Source organism: Dipodomys spectabilis, unplaced genomic scaffold, assembly GCF_019054845.1.
Source record: "Dipodomys spectabilis isolate Male_0828 unplaced genomic scaffold, ASM1905484v1 ptg000495l, whole genome shotgun sequence".
Lineage (NCBI taxonomy): Eukaryota > Metazoa > Chordata > Mammalia > Rodentia > Heteromyidae > Dipodomys > Dipodomys spectabilis.
This window is the reverse complement of record NW_024871172.1, coordinates 103,255-122,712: the sequence shown is the minus strand read 5'-3', so window position 1 is coordinate 122,712 and position 19,458 is coordinate 103,255. Positions and strand designations below refer to the sequence as shown.

At 46.7% G+C, this 19,458-nt stretch overlaps 1 protein-coding gene across 3 annotated transcripts in view; it reads right to left on the bottom strand.

The window, feature by feature from the left end:
• Positions 1 to 19,458, bottom strand: part of Arhgap39 (Rho GTPase activating protein 39) — an 89,319-nt gene that overhangs the window by 24,654 nt on the left and 45,207 nt on the right. For 2 of the 3 annotated variants that reach the window (XM_042669470.1, XM_042669472.1), the window contains exons 2-3: positions 16,523 to 16,692; positions 10,844 to 11,272 (exon numbers count right to left, since the gene is read on the bottom strand). In XM_042669470.1, coding sequence (XP_042525404.1) covers positions 10,844 to 11,272; positions 16,523 to 16,608 — 515 coding nt within the window. In that variant the 5' untranslated portion in view covers positions 16,609 to 16,692. The remainder of the gene's footprint in view (positions 1 to 10,843; positions 11,273 to 16,522; positions 16,693 to 19,458) is intronic. The other variant, XM_042669471.1, reaches the window with a different exon arrangement.

Below are 19,458 nucleotides of genomic sequence, written 5' to 3'. Positions count from 1 at the left end.
TTAAAGTGTGTTTTGTACCCAAAAAATCCAATCTCTCTGTTTTTGTGTGTGTTGGTTGTAGGGCTTGAACTCTGGGCTTGGGCACTGTCCCTGCGCTCTTCGGCTCGAGGTGAGTGCTCTACCGTTTGAGCCACAGCACCACTTCTGGTTTTCTGGTGGTTTATTGGAGGTAACAGTCTCAAGGACTTTCCTGCCCCAGCTGGCTTTGAACCGAGATCCTCAGATCTCAGCCTCCTGAGAAGCTAGGATTACAGGCATGAGCTACCGGCGCCCGGCTCAAATCCAATCTTTTGAAAAAAAAATATTTTTTCTTGTCAGTTATGGGACTTGAAGTGGACACTGTCCCTGAGCTCTTTTGCTCAAGGCTAGCACTTTGTCATTTTTGAGCCACAGTGCCACTTCCAGTTTTCTGGGGTTAATTGGAGATAAGAGTCTCACGGACTTTACTTCCTGGGCTGGCTTTGAACCACGATCCTCAGATCTCCACCTCATGAATAGCTAAGATTATAGGCACAAGCCAATGGCCCCTGGCCAGAATAAACTTTCCTAATTAATAAACGTTCCTATTACTTTCAAGAAGTAAAAAAGAAGGAAGAAAAAAGAAAATAGCTATCTGTAATCCTAGCTACTCAGGGAGGCTAAGATCTGTAGATGAGTTTGAAGCCAACCTGGGTATGAAAGTCCATGAGGTTCATCTCCAATTAACCAATAAAAAGCTGGAAGAAGGGATGTCTCAGGTTGTAGAGTGGCAGCCTTGAATGAAGAAGCTAAGGGATGGAGAAGGCCTTGACCTCAAGCCCGAATGCTGCACCCCACCCCAAATCATCACACAGAAAAGGCCCTAGGGGAGCAGAACCTAGTTCTCCAACCAAGGCACCTACAGCCTGAATGAAGGGCGTGTGACTGGCTCTCAAGCCCCACGTAAGCAGTGAGAAGTGTGGTAAAACCCTACCACCTGCCTCCTGAGCCACAGGGACAAAGATGGTAGAAATCTGCCAGCAACTGCAACCTGTCCAAACTGAAGATTACAGAGCTGCTCCTCAGGCTTGGAGGAGAGGGAATCCTGAAGAGAGAACTTAGTGGGGGAGAGGGACCCTCAAAATTTCCACAAGGACAGTACACTGATAGAATTTGGGGCCTTTTTCTTTTCCTCATCTCCCTTTCTTTAGAAGGTTTACGAGTGTTTAAGTATACATCAACATTCCTCTTAGGGTGTTTAGAGTTGGCTACAGAGTGTTTAAGGGTTGAGACAGGTCTCTTTTGTTTTCTTTTTTTTTTTTGTCAGTCATAGGGCTTGAACTCGGCCTGGGTGCTGTCCCTCAGCTCTTCAGCTCAAGGCGAGCGCTCTACCGCTTGAGCTACAGTACCACTTCCAGTTTTCTGGTGGTTTATTGGAGACAAGAGTCTCACAGTCTTTCCTGCCCGGGCTGGCTTTGAAGCACTATCCTCAGATCTCAGCCTCCTGAGTAGCTAGGATTATAGGCGTGAGCCACCAGCACCCAGCTTGTTTTTTTTTTTTTTTTTCTAAAAACTTTGTATACACACATACACACTTATATATTTCTTATATATATATATTTTTGTCGGTTGTGGGGCTTGAACTCTGAACTTGGGTGCTGTCTCTCTCTGCTCTTCAGTTCAAGGTGAGTAGTCTACCACTTGAGCCACAGTGCCACTTCTGGTTTTCTAGCGGTTAATTGGAGATAAACGTTTCATGGCTTTTCTTGCCCAGGTTGGCTTTGAACCACAATCCTGAGATCTCAGCCTTCTGAGTAGCTAGGATTTCAGGTGTGAGCCACTGGCACCCGGTTTAATATATTTTCTCAAAGCAAATATACAAAGTTTTAGCTGGTGGCTCACACCTGTAATTCTGTCTACTCAAGCAAGAGGCTAAGATCTGAAGATTGGGATTTGAAGCCAGACCTGGCAGCAAAGTCCATGAGGCTCTGTTCTCCAATGAACTACTCAGAAAAAACAGAAGTGAAGCTGTGACTCAAGTGGTAGTAGAGTTCTAGCCTCGAGCCAAAGAAACTCAGAGACAGAGCCCAGATCCCCAGTTCAAGCCCTGGGTGTCACACACACACGCACGCACGCACGCACGCACACACCCAACAATAACACAATGAAGGATTTAAGTGAGATGAGGAGAAAAGTGAAATGAAGGAAGGACTCATTGAAACAAAGATAAGAGATAAGAGAAATGGCCAATTAAATAAGCAAGCAGATCCTCAAAATAGTAGAAAACTATCAAAAGCCTGTAATCCTAGCTACTCAGGAGGCTGAGATCTGAGGATCGCAGTTCAAAGCCAACCTGGGCAGGAAAATCTGTGAGACTCTTATCTCCAATAAACCACCAGAAAACTGGAAGTGGTGCTGTAGTTCAAGTGGTAGAGCGCTAAGTCTTGAGCTGCAGAGCTGAGGGACAAGGCCCAGGCCCAGAGTTCAAGCCCCATGATCCCCCTCCCCCCCAAAAAAAGGTAAAACAAAATAAAGGAAGCAATGCAAGACATGAGAGGAGAAAATTAATAGAAATGAAAAAGCATAAAGAGCTCTATACCCTATTGCAATGCCCAGTTCAAAGTCTAGGCAACAGACAAAAAAAGTTGAATATAATGATGTAAGATAAACCAGAGGAATAAGACCAAACAGTAAAAAACATTGAAAACACTCAGAACATACCAATGGGATATTCGAGGACTCTGTCAAATATCATTTTTATTTTTGTCAGTCGTGGGGTTGAACTGTGGGCCTGGACACTGTCCCTCAGCTTTTCAGCTCAAGGCAAACCCTCTACCACTTAAGCCACAGCTCCACTTCTGGTTTTCTGGTGGTTAATTGGAGATAAGAGTCTCACGGACTTTCCTGTTCAGACTGGCTTTGAACTGAGATCCTCAGAAATCAGCCTCCTGAGTAGCTAGGATTACAGGTGTGAGCTACCAGTGCCAGGCAAAGATCAAATCTATATATAACTGGAATAGACAAGGAACAAGAATTCAAAACTAAAGGTATTGAGAACCCATTCAACAAAATAGTAACTGAAAACTTTCTCAACCTAAAAAAAAAAAAAATAAGAAAAAAAGAAAAAAGGAATCTCACATATCTGACAGAGGCATACTCTTAAGCATACAAGACCAGAGAAGAAACACTTCAGACATAATGTTGCAAAATCTCTGAACTTACAAAATAAGAATTAATTTTAAGCGAGGTGGTAAGGTAGCTCAGTGGTAGAGCGCTTGCCTTGAATGCATGAGGCCCTGGGTTCAATTCCTCAGCACCACATAAGCAAAAAGAAAAAAGCCGGAAATGGTGCTGTCACTCAAGTTGTAGAGCGCTAGCCTTGAGCTGAAGAGCTGAGGGACAGCGCCCAGGCCCAGAGTTCAGGCCCCATGACTGGACCCCCTGCCCCCCCCCAAAAAAAAAAGAATTAATTTTAAAGGCAGCAAAGTTGAAGAGGGAACTTTATTTTATTTACAGTGGAAAGATTAGAATAACTTCAGATTTCTCAATGCAAACTCCAAATGCAAGAAGACGTTGGAAATATATAATTCAAGTTTTTTGTTTTTGTTTTTTGGCCAGTCCTGGGGCTTGAACTCCTCAGGGCCTGGGCACTGCTTCTTTTGCTCAAGGGCAGCACTCTACCACTTGAGCAACGCACCACTTCTGGCTTTTTCTGTGTATGTGCTACTGAGGACTCAAATCCAGGGCTTCATGCATGCTAGGCAAGCACTCTATCACTGAGCCACCTTCCCAGCCCTTGTTTTTGTTTGTGTGTCTTTGGGAGGGTAAGAGGAGGCACAGAAATGGAAGGACAAAAGGTAAACAAACGCAGCAGTGGTGCTCAGTGGACACTATGTTGAAAATGAACTACACAATTTGTGGGTGGGGATGAGAGGGAAAAACAGAGAGAGTGAGAGAAGGGTGACACTATCCAAAAAGAAATACACTCTTTACCTGACTTAGGTAACTGTAAACCCCTCTGTACATCGTCTTTATAATAATAATAAAATAATAGATACATTAATAAATTATATAATTTAAAAAACATGATTGGACCATTTATTGTCCCTAAGTAACACAACTCATTATCAAGGATAAACACAAATTCTGAGTGGCAAGATGGAGAAAGATCTTCCAATCAAGTACATCCTGTAAAAAGGTAGTAGTAGCCATACTGATATCTGATAAAGTAAGACTTCAAAATAAAATTAGTAAGAAGAGGGCTGGGAAGATGGCTCAGTGACAGAGTGCTTGCCTCCCATGCATGAGGCCCTGGGTTCCATTCCTCAGCACCAGATAAGCAGAAAAAGCCAGAAGTGGCACTATGGCTCAAGTGGTAGTGCACTAGCCTTGAGCTGAAGAGCTCAGGGACAGCACTCAGGCCCAGAGATTAGCCCCACAACAGACCGCACCTCCCCCCCCCCCCCCCGCAAAAAAAAAAAAAAAAAATGAGTAAGAAGAGACAAAGAAAGTTATTTCACATTACTAGAGAGAATGATCTATGAAGAAGAAACTACAGTGATCAATATATATGCACCAGTCAAATACATTAAACAAACACTCTTAGACTGTTAGAACTGTTAGATTCCAATACAATAATACTAGAAGACTTTAACACTAAACTCTCTCCAAATGGCAGAACCTCCAGGATACAACAAAAGCTGTATTTTACCTGTAACCACATAATACATGTTCTTCTTAGCAGCCCTTGGAATATATATCCTAGGACATACAATAAATCTGAGCAAATATTGAAAAATTGATATAACTGTTTTGTACCTGATCACAATGGCATTAAACTAGAACTCAACAGCAACAGGTACTACAGAAACACTCAAACACATGCAGACTGACCAAAACATGATTAACAGCTTGGTCACTAAATAAATAAAGGGAGAAATAAAAAAGTTCCTGCTACTAGGCATAGGAACTCACGCCTGTAGTCCTAGCTACTCAGGAGGCTGAGACCTGAGAACCATGGCTCAAAGCCAGCCTGAGAATGGGAAGATCATGAGACTCTAATCTCCAATTAACTGCCAAAAAGCCAGAGCTGTACGCCAGGCACCTGTGACTCATGCCTGTAATCCAAACTACCTCAGGAGGCTGAGATCTCAGGATCCCAATTTAAAACCAGCCAAGGCAGGAAAGTCTGTGAGACTTTTTTTTTTTTTTTTTTTGGGTCGGTCGTGGGGCTTGAACTCTAGGCTTGGGCGCTATCCCTCAGCTCTTCAGCTCAAGGTGAGTGCTCTACCACTTGAGCCACAGCGTTATCTTCAATTATTCACCAGAAAATCAGAAGTGGCTTTGTGTTCAAAGTGGTAGAGCAAAAGAGCTCAAGAACAGGGCCCTAGCCACAAGTTCAAGCACGTGGCATAGTGATAAGGGTGCTTTCTAGCATGCATGAAGCCCTGGGTTTGGTGGCTCAGTACCACATAAACAGAAAAACAAACAAAAACAAAAACAAACAAACAAACAAACAAAAACCCAGGAAGTGGCACTGTGGCTCAAGTGATAAGAGTGCTAGCGTTGAGCAAAAGCTCAGTGATAGTGCTCAGGCCCTGAGTTCAAACTGCACGACTGGAAAGAAAAAATTCAACAACTAAAAATCATTCACTGTGATCAGGTTGGTTCCATCTCAGAAATGCGAGGTGTAAAATACCACATTAACAGATGCAATGATAAGAACCAAATGCTCATCAATAGATGCAGAAAAAGCCTTCGACAAAAATCCAGCATTCTTTTTTTCTCTTCTTTTTTTTTTTTTGTCGGTCGTAGGGCCTGAACTCTGGTTCTGGGCTGTTCCTCAGCTCTTCAGCTCAAGGCAAGTGCTCTATCAGCTGAGCCACAGCACCACTTCTGGCCTTTTCTGCTTATGTGGTGCTGAGGAACGGAACCCAGGGCTTCACGCATGGGAGGCAAACACTCTACCACTAAGCCACCTTCCCAGCCCCCCAACATTCTTTTATGATAAAAGCCCTGGAGAAGCAAGAAATAGAAGGGACACCTCAACATAATAAAGGCTATCTATGACAAACCTACAGACAACATCATACTAAATGGTAAAAAACTAAAACTATTTCCGCTAAAATTAGAAATAAGACAAGGATGTCCTGGAATTCCTAGCTAGAGTAATAAGACAAAAGAAAGACATAAAAGGGATCCAAACAGGGAAAGAAGAAGTCAACTATCCCTATTTGCTGAAGACATGATCCTATATCTAAAGAACCCTAGAGACTCCATTCCTAAACTTTTAGAGCTGATTTGTGTGTGTGCTCTGGTCCTGGGGCTTGAACTAGGAGCCTGTGAGCTGTCCCTGAGCATTTTTGCTCAAGGCTAACTCTAACACTACAGCCACAGGGCCACTTCCATTTTTACTGGTTAGCTGGAGATGGAATCTCACAGATTTTCTTGCCCAAGCTGGCTTTAAACTAGAGAGCAGCCTCCAGAGTAGCTAGGATTACAGGTATGACCTACTAGTTCTTAGCTGGTAAGGTGGGCAGGGTGGCTCAAGCCTATAAATCTAATCAGGAGGTTAAGATCCAGAGTATCACAGTCCAAGGCCTGTCCAGGCAGAAAAGCCCACAAATAATCAGTTTAAAACAAAAAAAAGGAGCTGGAGCTGAGTGCCGGTGGCTCACGCCTGTAATCCTAACTACTCGGGAGGCTGAGATCGGAGGATAGTGGTTCAAAGCCAGCCCAGGCAGGAAAGTCCATGAGACTCTTTTCTCTAATTAACTACCAGAAAACCGGAAGTGGAACTGTGGCTCTAGTGGCAGAGAACTAGCCTTGAGCTGAAGGACAGCACCTAGGCCCAGAGTTCAAGCCCCACGGCCAAAAAAAAAATGGAGCTGGAGGCATAGCCCAAGTGGGAAAGTTCCAGGTGAGCAAACTGCAAGTCTCTGAGTTCAAAAACCTGTACCACCAAAAAATAAAGAAAATTAAAACTTTTTTTTTCAAAAACACAGAAACTGAAATAAATCATTAACAGCAGGCTTACATTTCAAGGAATGTTATATAAAAACATTTCAACATGGCCAGGTGCTGGTAGCTCACACCTGTAATACTAGCTACTCAAGAAGCTGAGATTTCAGGATCAGCAGCATGGGTGGGAAAGTCCATGAGACTCCTCATATCTCCAATTAGCCACCAAAAAGCCCCAGGTAGAGCTGTGGTTCAAGTGATAGAGTGCTAGCTTTGAGCAAAAAAAGCTCTAGGCATGTGTTCAAGCCCCAGGATTGGCACCAAAAAATCCAAAAGACAATAAAACAAAAACAATCTAAAAAATGTAACAGCACTTGATGGGAATACTGGATCTACACAAGGGGAATACTACAAAAGGAGCCATGTAAGCTAATGAACAACTGTTAGTATTGAAATCTCAGAAGGTAATTGTTTAAAGCAAAAACATGCCCAGGAGCTGGAGGTGGGTGCCGGTGGCTCACGCCTGTAATCCTAGCTACTCAGGAGGTTGAGATCTGAGGGTTCAAAGTCAGCCCAGGCAGGAAAGTTCCTGAGACTCTTATCTCTAATTCACCACTAAAAAACTGGAAGTGGTATTTTGGCTCAAAGTGGTAGAGTGCTAGCCTTGAGCAAAAAAAAATCAGAGCTAGGGTCCAGGCTCCGAGTTCAAGCTATGACTGACAAAAAAAAAGCAAAAACAAGAGTAATCTCCTGACACTTTTACAACATGTAGAAGTAAAACATGAGAGAAACAGGGTAGAGTCTGGAAGGAGAAGGACATAACAAATACTGTAGAGGGAACAAGGAATGGTCATTCAAGCCTGCAATTTCAGCACTCCTTCATGATACCTGTTGTAAAAGTCCAACATCATTTTCTGATCAGAGCCTCTTCGATCAGGATCAGAAAGGAATTTCTTAACATTAGCAGAGAAAGACACTTGGTAGAAAGAATGCAGAATGCAGCCCTGGGAGCACTGTAGTTCTCTTGTTCTCTGTCTCCTTGTCTTCCCAAGCAGGATGCCCATGCTCCCTGTGTGGTGGCTGCCTCTCACTAATATGGCTCATCCTCTCCCCAGCTGGACAGCAGGCTCCAGCCCTGGCCTCCTCCTGAGTCTGCTGCTCTCTTTTTTTTTTTGTTTTTGGGGTCCGGTCGTGGGGCCTGAAATCTGGGCCTGGGCGCTGTCCCTCAGCTCTTCAGCTCCAGGCTAGCGCTCTACCACTTGAGCCATAACGCCACTTCCGGCTTTTTCTTTTTTCTTATGTGGTGCTAAGGAATCGAACCCAGGGCCTCAGGCATGCAAGGCAAGCGCTCTACCACTGAGCCACCTTCCCAGCCCTCTGCTGCTCTCTTGATCTGGCTATGGTGCTGTAGTCTGAGGCCGCCGCTTCTCTCATCTCTTTTAATAATTCCCACTCAGTGCCACTTCCCAAGCCTCAGAGCCCAGCAGCCCACGCACCCTACCACAGCTCAGGTGTGCATTTGTGTGTACATCGCACTTTCCCATCTCCAGAAACAAGCCTCTGGCCTGGCCTCTGCCTGGAAGGAGCCCTGTACTCTGGTATGAGGGAAACCTACCTCCCCTTGGGTCTGCCTTTGCCTCTCTCCTTGCTCTTGTCTGCTCTGGGACTCAAGTCCTTGAGCTGTGAACAGAACCTGCCTGGATCACCATATCTACTGCCCATCTGCCTCAGCGCGTGCCTTTCCTTCGCCCTCCACAACTACCTTTTCATTGTTGTTTCGTTTTGTGCCAGTATGGAAGCTTAAAATCAGACTCAGGGCCTGTATTCTCCCTCAGTTTTCTTGCTCACCACTAGGGCTCTACCACTTGAGCCATTCTCAGTCCAGTATTTTGCTGGTTAATTGGAGATGGAGTCTCACAGACTTTTCTTCCCAGACTGGCTTCAAACTGTGATCTTCCATGTCTCAGCCTCCTGAGATGGGAGCCACTGGAGCCTGGCTCATCTTTTTTTTTTTTTTTGTCAGTCGTGGGGCCTGAACTCTGGGCCTGGGTGCTGTCCCTCAGATCTTCAGCTCAAGGCTAGCGCTCTGCCACAGCGCCACTTCTGGCTTTTTCTGCTTATGTGGTGCTGAGGAATGGAACCCAGGACCTCACACATGCAAGGCAAGTGCTCTATCACTGAGCCCCCTTCCCAGCTCTGCCTGGCTCATCTTGACTTGTGATCACTACAATTGCCCTTGTGTGGCCCTGGTTAGTTTTCTTGACAGTTTCTCAGCAAACTACAGAGAGAGAACCTTGTTACCACATAGGGGCACTTTATACTTGGACTCTGGACCATCAGCACCAAGAATGTACCTGACCTGTTATTAGCTCAAGATAGACCAGGTATTGATCGTTGTACGTACCGTCCTTCTGACCACATTGTGGGATCTACTAGTCTTGCTGCCATCCAGAACCATACTTATCTGAGTCCCCGGAGCACTGCGCTCTGCAGCTGGGGGTCTGCTCGCTGCGTGATGAGGCCAGGCCTGACGCAGGGCTGGGACTCATACACTGGAATGGCTGGTTCACAACATGTCTGTGATCTCAGAAGACCTCAGGTGACTCTAGCTTCGTCAAGGCACAGACATGCCCCTTTCCACCCCCTCCCTGCCTCCTCCTCAAGCCATGGCACCCTTACTGCACTCTGACCACTTCTCATTTCTGAGGGCAGGGGGCTCCCCAATTCCCATGAACAGAAGCCCTACTCTCTGCTGACAATTACCAAAGGTCACACTTCACGTTATGTCCACATCCATATCGACCTCACTCCTCACGCGTACCCAGCTAGCTGTCTATATTCCAAATGGAGCCCCATCTGTCCAGCCCTCTCGCACTGCATAGACAACTATGTTCACCTTTGTGGTGGCTGCCCCACAGGCCCGCTTCCATTCTGGGCTCCTCCTCCGTTACTCTCAGCAGGAACAAATGAGCCTCAAGGTGTGAATCAGATACAATCTAACCTACCTCACCCATGGCCAGGGTGCCCTGCTGCCCCTAAGAGGGGAGAACTCTTCTCTTGGAAGCCCCTCATGCAGCTCACATGTGGCTCAGGGCTGCATCAACCACCTTCCTGGTCTCCACGCCCATCTCCCTATGTCTGAGCTGCATCAGCACTTATTCTGATTCCTCCCCCTTGTTCTCCACACAGGCGCTCAGCCACAGCATCCTCATGGAGATAATCATGGATAAAACAGCAAGATGATTGGTACTAATGTCACAGAGAGACAGCTGAAGGTGTTTCCAGGCAAGGTACACATTACAGTCTTGGTTCCATAAGGGTATAACACCAACCACTGTGCAGGAAAAAACCTCCTGACACTGGGGTATGGCTGGCCAAGGACTCTCATCACAGCCCGTCCATCTGACCTTCCTGACCACGTGGACAAGGTCATCTGTCCAAACCTCACTGCCTTCACCTATGTAACAAGACTGACAGCAGCATTTCTCTGTTGGGGGACCCAGGACAATCAGTAGGGTTTAAGCACAGGTGGTCCCAGTATAGTCAGGGTCCTCATGGATCCCTGGCTAAGCCCAGGAAAGGCAGAACTGCCAGAGTATTTTTCTCCCTGGCCTTCCTTCACTTTACAGGTTCTGACCAACTAATTAGCTCCTAACCCTAAACAGTGGTTAATCACAATGTGAACTAGGGGAAATGGAAGTCAGTTGGGTGGCCTGGGAACTAGCAGCGTTACTGACTTGAGGCCATCCAGCAGCAAAAGGGCATTCTAGCATAAAGATCTGAAAATCATCTTGATTACTGGACACAGTCCTTACTAAGAAACTAAGTGGCAGAGAGCACTGCTTGCACCCACATTCAGGCCCACCAATCCATCCTGCCCTGCTCTGCCTAGCCCTGCCTATTTTCACTGGCCCAGCCTCCTCACCTGCTGCTCTCTTCCTTTGCGGTCCCCAAGGTGGCTGGCCGACCGGCCCTGGCCTGCGGCTCCTGCACCCTCTCAGCGGCAGCGGCAGGCTCTGGCTCCAGCGAGGACCCTGTGCTGCCATCCCGGCTGCCTCGCCCAGGGCTGCTGTCCGCAGAGACGCGAGGGGACTCGGTGCTCTGCTTCAGTGTCTGTAGCTTGGCTAGCGGGATGATGTCGCAGTTCTGTGGGCGGTGCCATACAGTGCGCTGCGAAGCAGCGCTGTAGTAGTAGAAGCGTGATGTGTTGGGGTCAAAGAGCTCCCACCACTGGTCCTCGCTGGTGCGTTTGATGCGCACGCCGGCGGGTGGGTCCCACACACACTCACCAGTGACCAGATTGGCATACATGCGCTCGCGGGTGCGTGGCTCGATGATCTCTACCCACTCCAGCCTGTGGGGACACAAGTGTCAGTCAGCCAGGACCCTGCCCTCCCTTCGCACTGGCATCTACCCATCCCAGGCTGCAGCCACCCTAGCAAGAGCACCAAGTCTTTGTATTGCAGGGACTGGGGCTTCTGGCTCCTAGTACCTTGAGTACAACGGGACACCTGACTCAGCCTCAAGGATCCCTAAGTCTCCTTGTCTAGCATTTTTTTTTTTAAAGTCTGAAGCTGGGACTTGAACATGGTACGCGATGCTTTGGTTTTTTGGTTAGCGCTCTACCAACTGAGCCATGCCTCCAACCCTTCCTACAGCTTTGTAACATTTTTTAGTTAAAAGCAATGCAAGCTGGGTGCTGGTGGCTCACGCCTGTAATCCTAGCTACTCAGGAGGCTGAGATCTGAGGATCACAGTTCAAAGCCAGCCTGGGCAGGAAAATCCGAGAGACTCTTATCTCCAATAAATCACCAGAAAACTGGAAGTGGTGCTGTGGCTCAAGTGGTAGAGCGCTTACCTTGAGCTGAAGAGCTGAGGGACAGCACCCAGGCCGAGTTCAAGCCCCACAACTGACAAAAATAAATAAATAATAAATAAATAAATAAATTAACACATGTCCCACAAGACCATTTTAACAAAGGTATGTATGATATCAGGTTAACTTTTTTTGATGTTTACCAGTCCCAGGGTTTGAACTCAGGGTTTGGGCACTGTCCTTGAGCTTCTTTTTGCTCAAGGCTAGTGCTCTACCATTCGAACCACAGCGCCCCTTCTGGTCTTTTCTCTTTATCTGGTGCTGAGGAATTGAACCCAGGGCTTCATGCATGTTAGACAAGCACTCTACCACTGAGCCACCTTCCCAGCCTGGGGTAACATTTTTTAAAAATATACATTCCAGAAAAGAAACCCTTTAAAGGTGCACAGTGCCCTCGGTGTGGACTCTGCCCCCATCCTGCTGCGCTGTGCATCATTCTTCCATGGGCCTGGTCTATCACTGGGCTGGTTCCATTTGTTGCCAGGGTAAGAGCTTAGGAGAACGGAAGAGGAGGCAGGAGCTGGCTTGGTGGTGATACTCCCACAGTTCTGCCAGGACAGTAAAAGCCATCCCTGGCTTTTACCAAGCTAAAGTGGCCCTGGACAAGGTTGCTTTGAAAACAAATGCTCTCATGAACCCATGGTTCCTCATCTTTTTCTCTTTCCTTTCCTATTTGTTCTTTCTTTCCCTTCCTACCTTCCTTTCTTTTTGTGCTAGTACCAAGGTTTGAACTCAAGGACTTGGCACTGTTCCTTAGCTTTTTTGTTCAAGGCTGGCACTCTACCACTTAAGCTATAGCTTCACCGTGATTAATTGGAGATAAGGATCTCGTGGACTTTCCTTCCCAGGTTGGCTTCAAACTGCCATCCTCAGATCTTAGCCTCCTGAGTAGCTAGGACTACAGGTGTGAACCACCAGTGGCCAGCTCAGGCTGTGCTGCGGTAGGGCACCACTGTTACGGTATCAGGCAGCATCCCTGTAGGCTTCAGTGTCTCTGGTCCTGCCAGGGTGCCCCAAGCAGAAGGGACTGTGTTGGGGAATGTTGGTGGGACTGGGAGCCCTGTGTAGCAAGGAGGCTGTGAGCAACTTGTCCCAAAGCCAGACAGAGAAGCAGTGAATTAAACCTGAATGGAAGCACAAGAGGAAAACAGAAGAGGAAAGAGAAGAGGAAAGAGGAGAAGAGGAGGAGAGGAAAGAGAGGGAGGGCGAGGAGGAAAAAGAGGAGGAGACGACATGTGACATGACCCGGGAAGTAGCCTCTTAGTTGTAACAGAGAGGGGCTAGTCAGGAAGCAGGATCACTGAGTGTAACTGTCCTGTCCTCCATTTCACAAGGGCCCATGTCATTCTTCACCCGTGGAAAGCCATCTGATGGGGCAATGATTTCTTCAACGAACCCTTTTGCCAGAACTCTCCCTTGCCTCCTCCCACAGATGCCAGGCTCAGACCTGCTTCCCTCAACTCTGTGAAGAACAACGTAGCTTGGCAAAACTGGCAAATGGGGCAGGTGAAAGGTCACAGGGACAGTCAGTTGGACTACCTGGTCAAGGGATTACTACCAGATCTCCCCATTAGAACACCACCAACTTCTGCAGTTGGCATTTGTGAGGAGACGCTTTAATCTGCAGCTATGTGCTGCCCACTAAGTGGAGGGTCATGGATGCTAACGTCAAGGGTAGAGGCTAAGAAGTTCAAACCACCCTTCCTGCATGCAGGCCCAGCGCTACGATTTCACTCTTACGACTTCCAGTGGGGGTCCTGTTGTGAATTCTGTGCTGGGCCAGTAGGGTTGGTGTTGTGTGTGTGTGTGTGTGTGTGTGTGTGTGTGTGTGTGTGTGTGTGTGTGTGTGTGTGTGTGTGTGTGTGTGTGTGTGTGTGTGTGTGTGTGTGTGTGTGTGTGTGCATGTGTAGTAATTTTTACTGTATTTTTCAACTTGCTCATAAGATTACTTGTATTATTTTTTCTTTTGGTAACAGTCATGGGGGTTGAACTCTGGGCCTGGGTGCTGTCCCTGAGCTTTTTTGTCTCAAGGCTAGTGCTTTAACACTTGAGCCATAGCTCTATTTCTGGCTTTTTTGGTAGCTCATTGCAGATAGAAGTCTCGTGGTGTTTCCTGCCTGGGTTGGTTTTGAACCATAATTCTCAAATCTCTGCCTCCTGAGTAGCTAGGAATATGTGTGTATGTGTGTGTGTGTATGTATATATATATATATATATATATATATATATATATATATATATATATATATATATATATATACTTCCTCCCCCACAGGATTATTTTTGTGATTGGGAAAAATGGAAGGCATAAATGGGACAATATTTTTTTTATAAACAGTGCATGGGCTGGAATGTGGCTTAGTGGTAGAGTGCTTGCCTAGTATTCATGGAGCTCTAGTTCAATTCCTCAGTACCACATAAACAGAAAAAGTCAGAAGTGGCGCTGTGGCTCAAGTGGTAGAGTGCTAGCCTTGAGCAAATGAAGCTCAAGGACAGTGCCCAGGCCCTGAGTTCAAGCCCCAGGACTGGCAAAAAAAAAAAAAGTAAAACAGGGGCTGGGAAGTTGGCTCAGTGGTAGAGCGCTTGCCTTGCATGCCTGAGGCCCTGGGTTCGATTCCTCAGCACCACATAAGAAAAAAGCCGGAAGTGGCGCTGTGGCTCAAGTAGAGCACTAGCCTTGAGCTGAAGAGCTGAGGGACAGCGCCCAGGCCCAGAGTTCAGGCCCCATGACCGGACCCAAAAAAAAAAAAAAAAAAGTCAAACAGTACACGGTTGTTGTTTGTTTTGTGTATGTGTGTGTGGTTTTTTTTTTGGGTGTGTGTGTGTGTTTTGCCAGTCCTAGGGCTTAAACTCAGAGCCCAGACACTGTCCCAGAGCCTCTCTGTGATCAAGTCTACAACTTGGAGCCACAGCACCACTTTGGGCTTTTTCTGAGTAGTTTGCTGGAGATAAGAGTTTCAGAGACTGTCCTTCCCTAGGTTGGCTTTCAACTGTGATCCTCAGATTTCAGCCTCCCAAATAGCTAGGATTACAGGTGTGAGCTACAGGTACCTTGCTCACTTTGGCTTTTTACTTGTTAATTGGATATAAGAGTCTCAAGGATTTTTCTGTCTGGGCTAGCTTCAAATCATGATTCTCAGATCTAAATCTCCTAAGTAGTTAGGGTTATATCTGTGAACCATCTGTGCCAGGCTCAGCTTTTTTTTTTTTTTTTTTTTTGGTCCAGTCATGGGGCCTGAACTCTGGGCCTGGGCGCTGTCCCTCAGCTCTTCAGCTCAAGGCTAGCGCTCTACCACTTGAGCCACAGCGCTACTTCCAGCTTTTTTTCTTTTTGCTTATGTGGTGCTGAGGAATCGAACCCAGGGCTTCGAGCATACAAGGCAAGCGCTCTACCACTGAGCCACCTTCCCAGCCCGAGGCTCAGCTTTTAAAATGTTCTCTTGCTTGTTTTGCAGTACTGGATCTTGTGCCCAGGGCTTCATATGTGCCAGGCAAGACCTTAATGGCCGCTGTCACTCAGCCTTTCATTTTTAAATAGAGCCTCTATGACTTTCTCAGGGCTGACTTCCCACTCTTGACCTCCTGCCCCACCTCTTCTTGAGTAGATAGGGTCATAGGTGACCCATGGGCTCAGGTCAGACATTACCGTTTTAAAGATGCAGTTTCCATTAAACTTATGCACTTGTAATGGTCATGGTCTGTAGAGCTCATATGGAGCACAGGGTATAACAAGCAGCAAACCCTGCTGGCAGGTTTTAACATGAATGCAAAATTAGGTAAGGAAGGCCTATCACAGTTCATAAGTTCAGCTATGTATCCTTGTATCCTTTTACTGTTGTTTTTTGTTTGTTTGGTTGGTTGTGGGCCTGAACTCTGGACCTGGGCGCTGTCCCTAAGCTCTGTAGCTCAAGGCTATCACTATACTGCTTGAACTACAGCGCCACTTCTGGTTTTCTGAGTGGTTTATTGGAGATAAGAGTCTCAGGAGGGGCTGGGAAGGTGGCTCAGTGGTAGAGCGCTTGCCTTGCATGCATGAGGGCCTGGGTTCGATTTCTCAGTACCACATAAGCAGAAAAAAAAGAGGCCGGAAGTGGCACTGTGGCTCAAGTGGTAGAGCGCTAGCCTTGAGTTGAAGAGCTGAGGGACAGTGCCCAGGCCCAGAGTTCAGGCCCCACGACCAGACCCCCCCCCCCCCCAAAAAAAAAAAAGAGTCTCAGGGACTTCCCTGCCTGGGCTGGCTTTGAAGCGGGATCCTCAAATTTCAGCCTCCTGAGTAGCTAGGATTACAGGAGTGATCCACAGGCGCCCGGCACTTAGCACATTCTTATTTTGGCAGCTTTTCTGTAAACATGGAATTATGTCCAGAGAGAGTTCAAAATTAGGAAAATAAAAATAAGGAGCTATGGCTTCCATCATCCACATGGATGGAATACACAGAGAGGTCAAAGTATCTGGTCCAGCACAGGAGCCCCAGCCTCAAGGTCCTCAAAGGACCATGGACATGCTGGCCTCTGGCAGACATCCCTGTGGTGAGGGACTGCCTTGGGTATGTGGAAATTGCAGAAGAGGCCCAACTACTGGTAAGGCCCTGTGAGAAGGTCCATGTAGGTGGTAGCTGCAGTGTGGGGCTGGGAGAACCCTAATCCATGATGTCTTCTTTGAGAAGAACCCTTCCCTTCTATTCCCAAGGCCTGGACACCTTACCAGGAGTGGACAGTACTCCCTTACCTGGTGCTGGATCCTGGAATCCTGGGGTCCTGCCCATCAATATGGTGGCTCCTGCATTCGTAGTCCTGTGTCTGGGACATTGCCATTTGCTTCAAGTGCACCAACGTAAACTGACTTCAGAGGATTCTGAGGATGCCTCCTCCAGCATCAGACTTCAGGAAAGGGCTGCACTAGAAAAAGGAAAAGCAGGATGGGAAGGGGAAACAAAGGAGGATGCTACAATGCTTGATAAGAAATGTACTCATTATCTTGCCCATGTAATTGTAACCCCTCTGTACAGTATTTTCACAATAATAAAAAAAATAAAGTAAAATATGTTTTGGAGAAAAAAAAAGAAAAAGGAAAAGCAGCTGACTTGGAAACTGGTATGATTTCAGCAACAACTTCACCCATCTTTATCACTCAGCAGCTGACCTGAGTAGGAAGCCCTCCTCCCAGGATTGCTGCTCCGGCCTGCCATTTCTGAGCAATAGGACAACTTGGTGGTCAGCTGTGCAGCATTTTATGTAGGCCAGGCAAATACATATATATGTTAGAAACTGCAGAGTTAGGGGTGCATTGGGCCACCTGGGCCAGATTACCCTCATTTGCACATGTTATTTACACTTAGGCCTTCAACTCAGGACATTGTACATGCCTAGTAGTCACTATGTGGACATACAACGAACACCCAGGAACATGCCAGGCACATGTACATCTCTTGACCTGTGATAAGGGACAGCCTTTCACAGATGTGCTACACCTGCCACATATACATGTGCGAACTAAACCTTGGGCCTATGTTCATATAAGACACAAAACTAATTTTCAATAAATTATAGTTTTGTTTTGTTTTGTTTTTTGCCAGTCCTGGGGCCTGAACTCTGGGCCTCGGGACTGTCCCCCAGCTCTTCAGCTCAAGGCTAGTGCTCTACCACTTGAGCCACAGTGCCACTTCCGGCTTTTTCTGCTTATGTGGTGCTGAAGAATTGAATCCAGGGCCTCATGCATGCAAGGCAAGCGCTCTACCACTGAGCCACCTTCCCAGCCCTAAATTGTAGTTTTGAATGTTAAAAACAATACAAGACAGTTTGAGGTGTGTGTGTATATGCGCATGCACATGCATGTGTGTGCCAATCCTGAGGTTTGAACTCAGGGCCTGGGAACTGTCTCATTAGCTGAAAGCTAATGTTCTACCATTGAGTCATACCTCCACTTTTTGGGTTTTTTTTCTTATGTGGTACAGAGGAATCGAACCCAGGGCCTCATGCAAGGCAAGCATTCTACCACTGAGCCACCTTCCCAGCTCACAAAAGTTTTTGTTTTTGTTTTCTTTTTTTGGTCAGTCGTGGGGCTTTAACTCTGGGCCTGGGCACTGTCCCTGAGCTCTTCAGCTCAAGGAGAGCACTCTACCACTTGAGCCATAGCGCTATTTCTGGTTTTTTGGTGGTTTATTAGAGATATGAGTTTCACAGCTTTTCCTGCCCAGGCTGGCTTTGAACCACAATCCTCAGATCTCAGGATTACAGGCGTGAGCCAACAGTGCCCAGCTACAAGACAGTTGTTTTTTTTTTTTTTTTTAATTTAAAACACACTCATACATCCCCCCACACAAAGTCAGGTGCTAATGGCTCATGCCTATAATCTTAGCTACCAAGGCTAAGTGATGTCCCTGAGTTCAGGCCCCAGGACTGGCACACACACAAAAAAGCTCAGGGATAGCACTTAGGGCCTGATCTCCTTCTTTTCTTCCTCTTCTCAGCGCTCTCTCTCTCTCTCTCTCTCTTTCTCTCTCTCTCTCTCTCTCTCTCTCACACACACACACACACACAAACATGCAAACAGAAACAGAGTGATAACAGGGGGCTGGGAAGGTGGTTCAGTGGTAGAGTGCTTGCCTGGCATGCATAAGGCCCTGGGTTCAATTCCTTAGCACCACATAAGCAGAAAAGCTGGAAGTGGTGCTGTGGCTAAGTAGTAGAGCACTAGCCTTGAGCTGAAGCGCTGAGGGACAGCGCCCAGGCCCAGAGTTCAGCTCGTATGACCAACCCCCTTCCCCCCCCCAAAAAAAAAGTGGTAACAGGAAAAAAAAAAAGCAGTGATAATGGCACTTGGGCATTGTGAATACTTGTAATCTCAGCACCTGGGAAGTAGGAGGGTCATAAATTTGAAACCTGCCTGGCTACACAGGGAGACCCTGTTTCAAAGAAAAAAACTGACAAACATACACTGGGAACTATACTCTACATGAAATATGAACAAAGCACGGTGTGTTCACCCTGACAAAGAGCCACTCTTATAACATTAAAAAAAAAAAAAATCTCTACAAATAAATGAGAAGGGCAGAAAACAGACAATCCTAGAGATGCACTCAGCTTCACTCCTCAGCAAGGAGACACTCAGCAACAACAGTGTAATGTGATACTTGTACTATCAAATGCTAACACCAAACACACACAATGTAAACCCAGGATATTCTCATGAAGCAGCTCCCTGAGCTCTTAGAAACCATCATGACATTACTAGAAGCATGTCACATCTATTGAGAAGCAAGCATCAGCAATAGGTATGCTTTCCAAACTTGAGGATGGGAACAAGAAGGCAGACACAACTGTACATATACCACGCGGTTCCCCTTCATATAAAGTTCAAAATCAGGTAACAGTAGCTGCAGTTGTCAAGTATCAGAACCAGTGGATTCCTGATCAGCCAGTAAGGGGAATGGCCCACTGTCTGCAGCAGGGTGCTACTTATACAGGGCTGCATACACGGGCTTTCCCTCCCATGGCCTCCTTCCTGCTCCAGCCCATCCCTGGCAGGTATCAGGACTTTGTCCTCCCAAGTAGGAAGACATCCCATGGATACTAACAGGAAATTTGAAGGGGTTCAAAGCACTAGGTGAGGGCATAGGCAACCATGGAGAGCAAGACAAGAAGGTACTGAGGCCAGTCACAAAT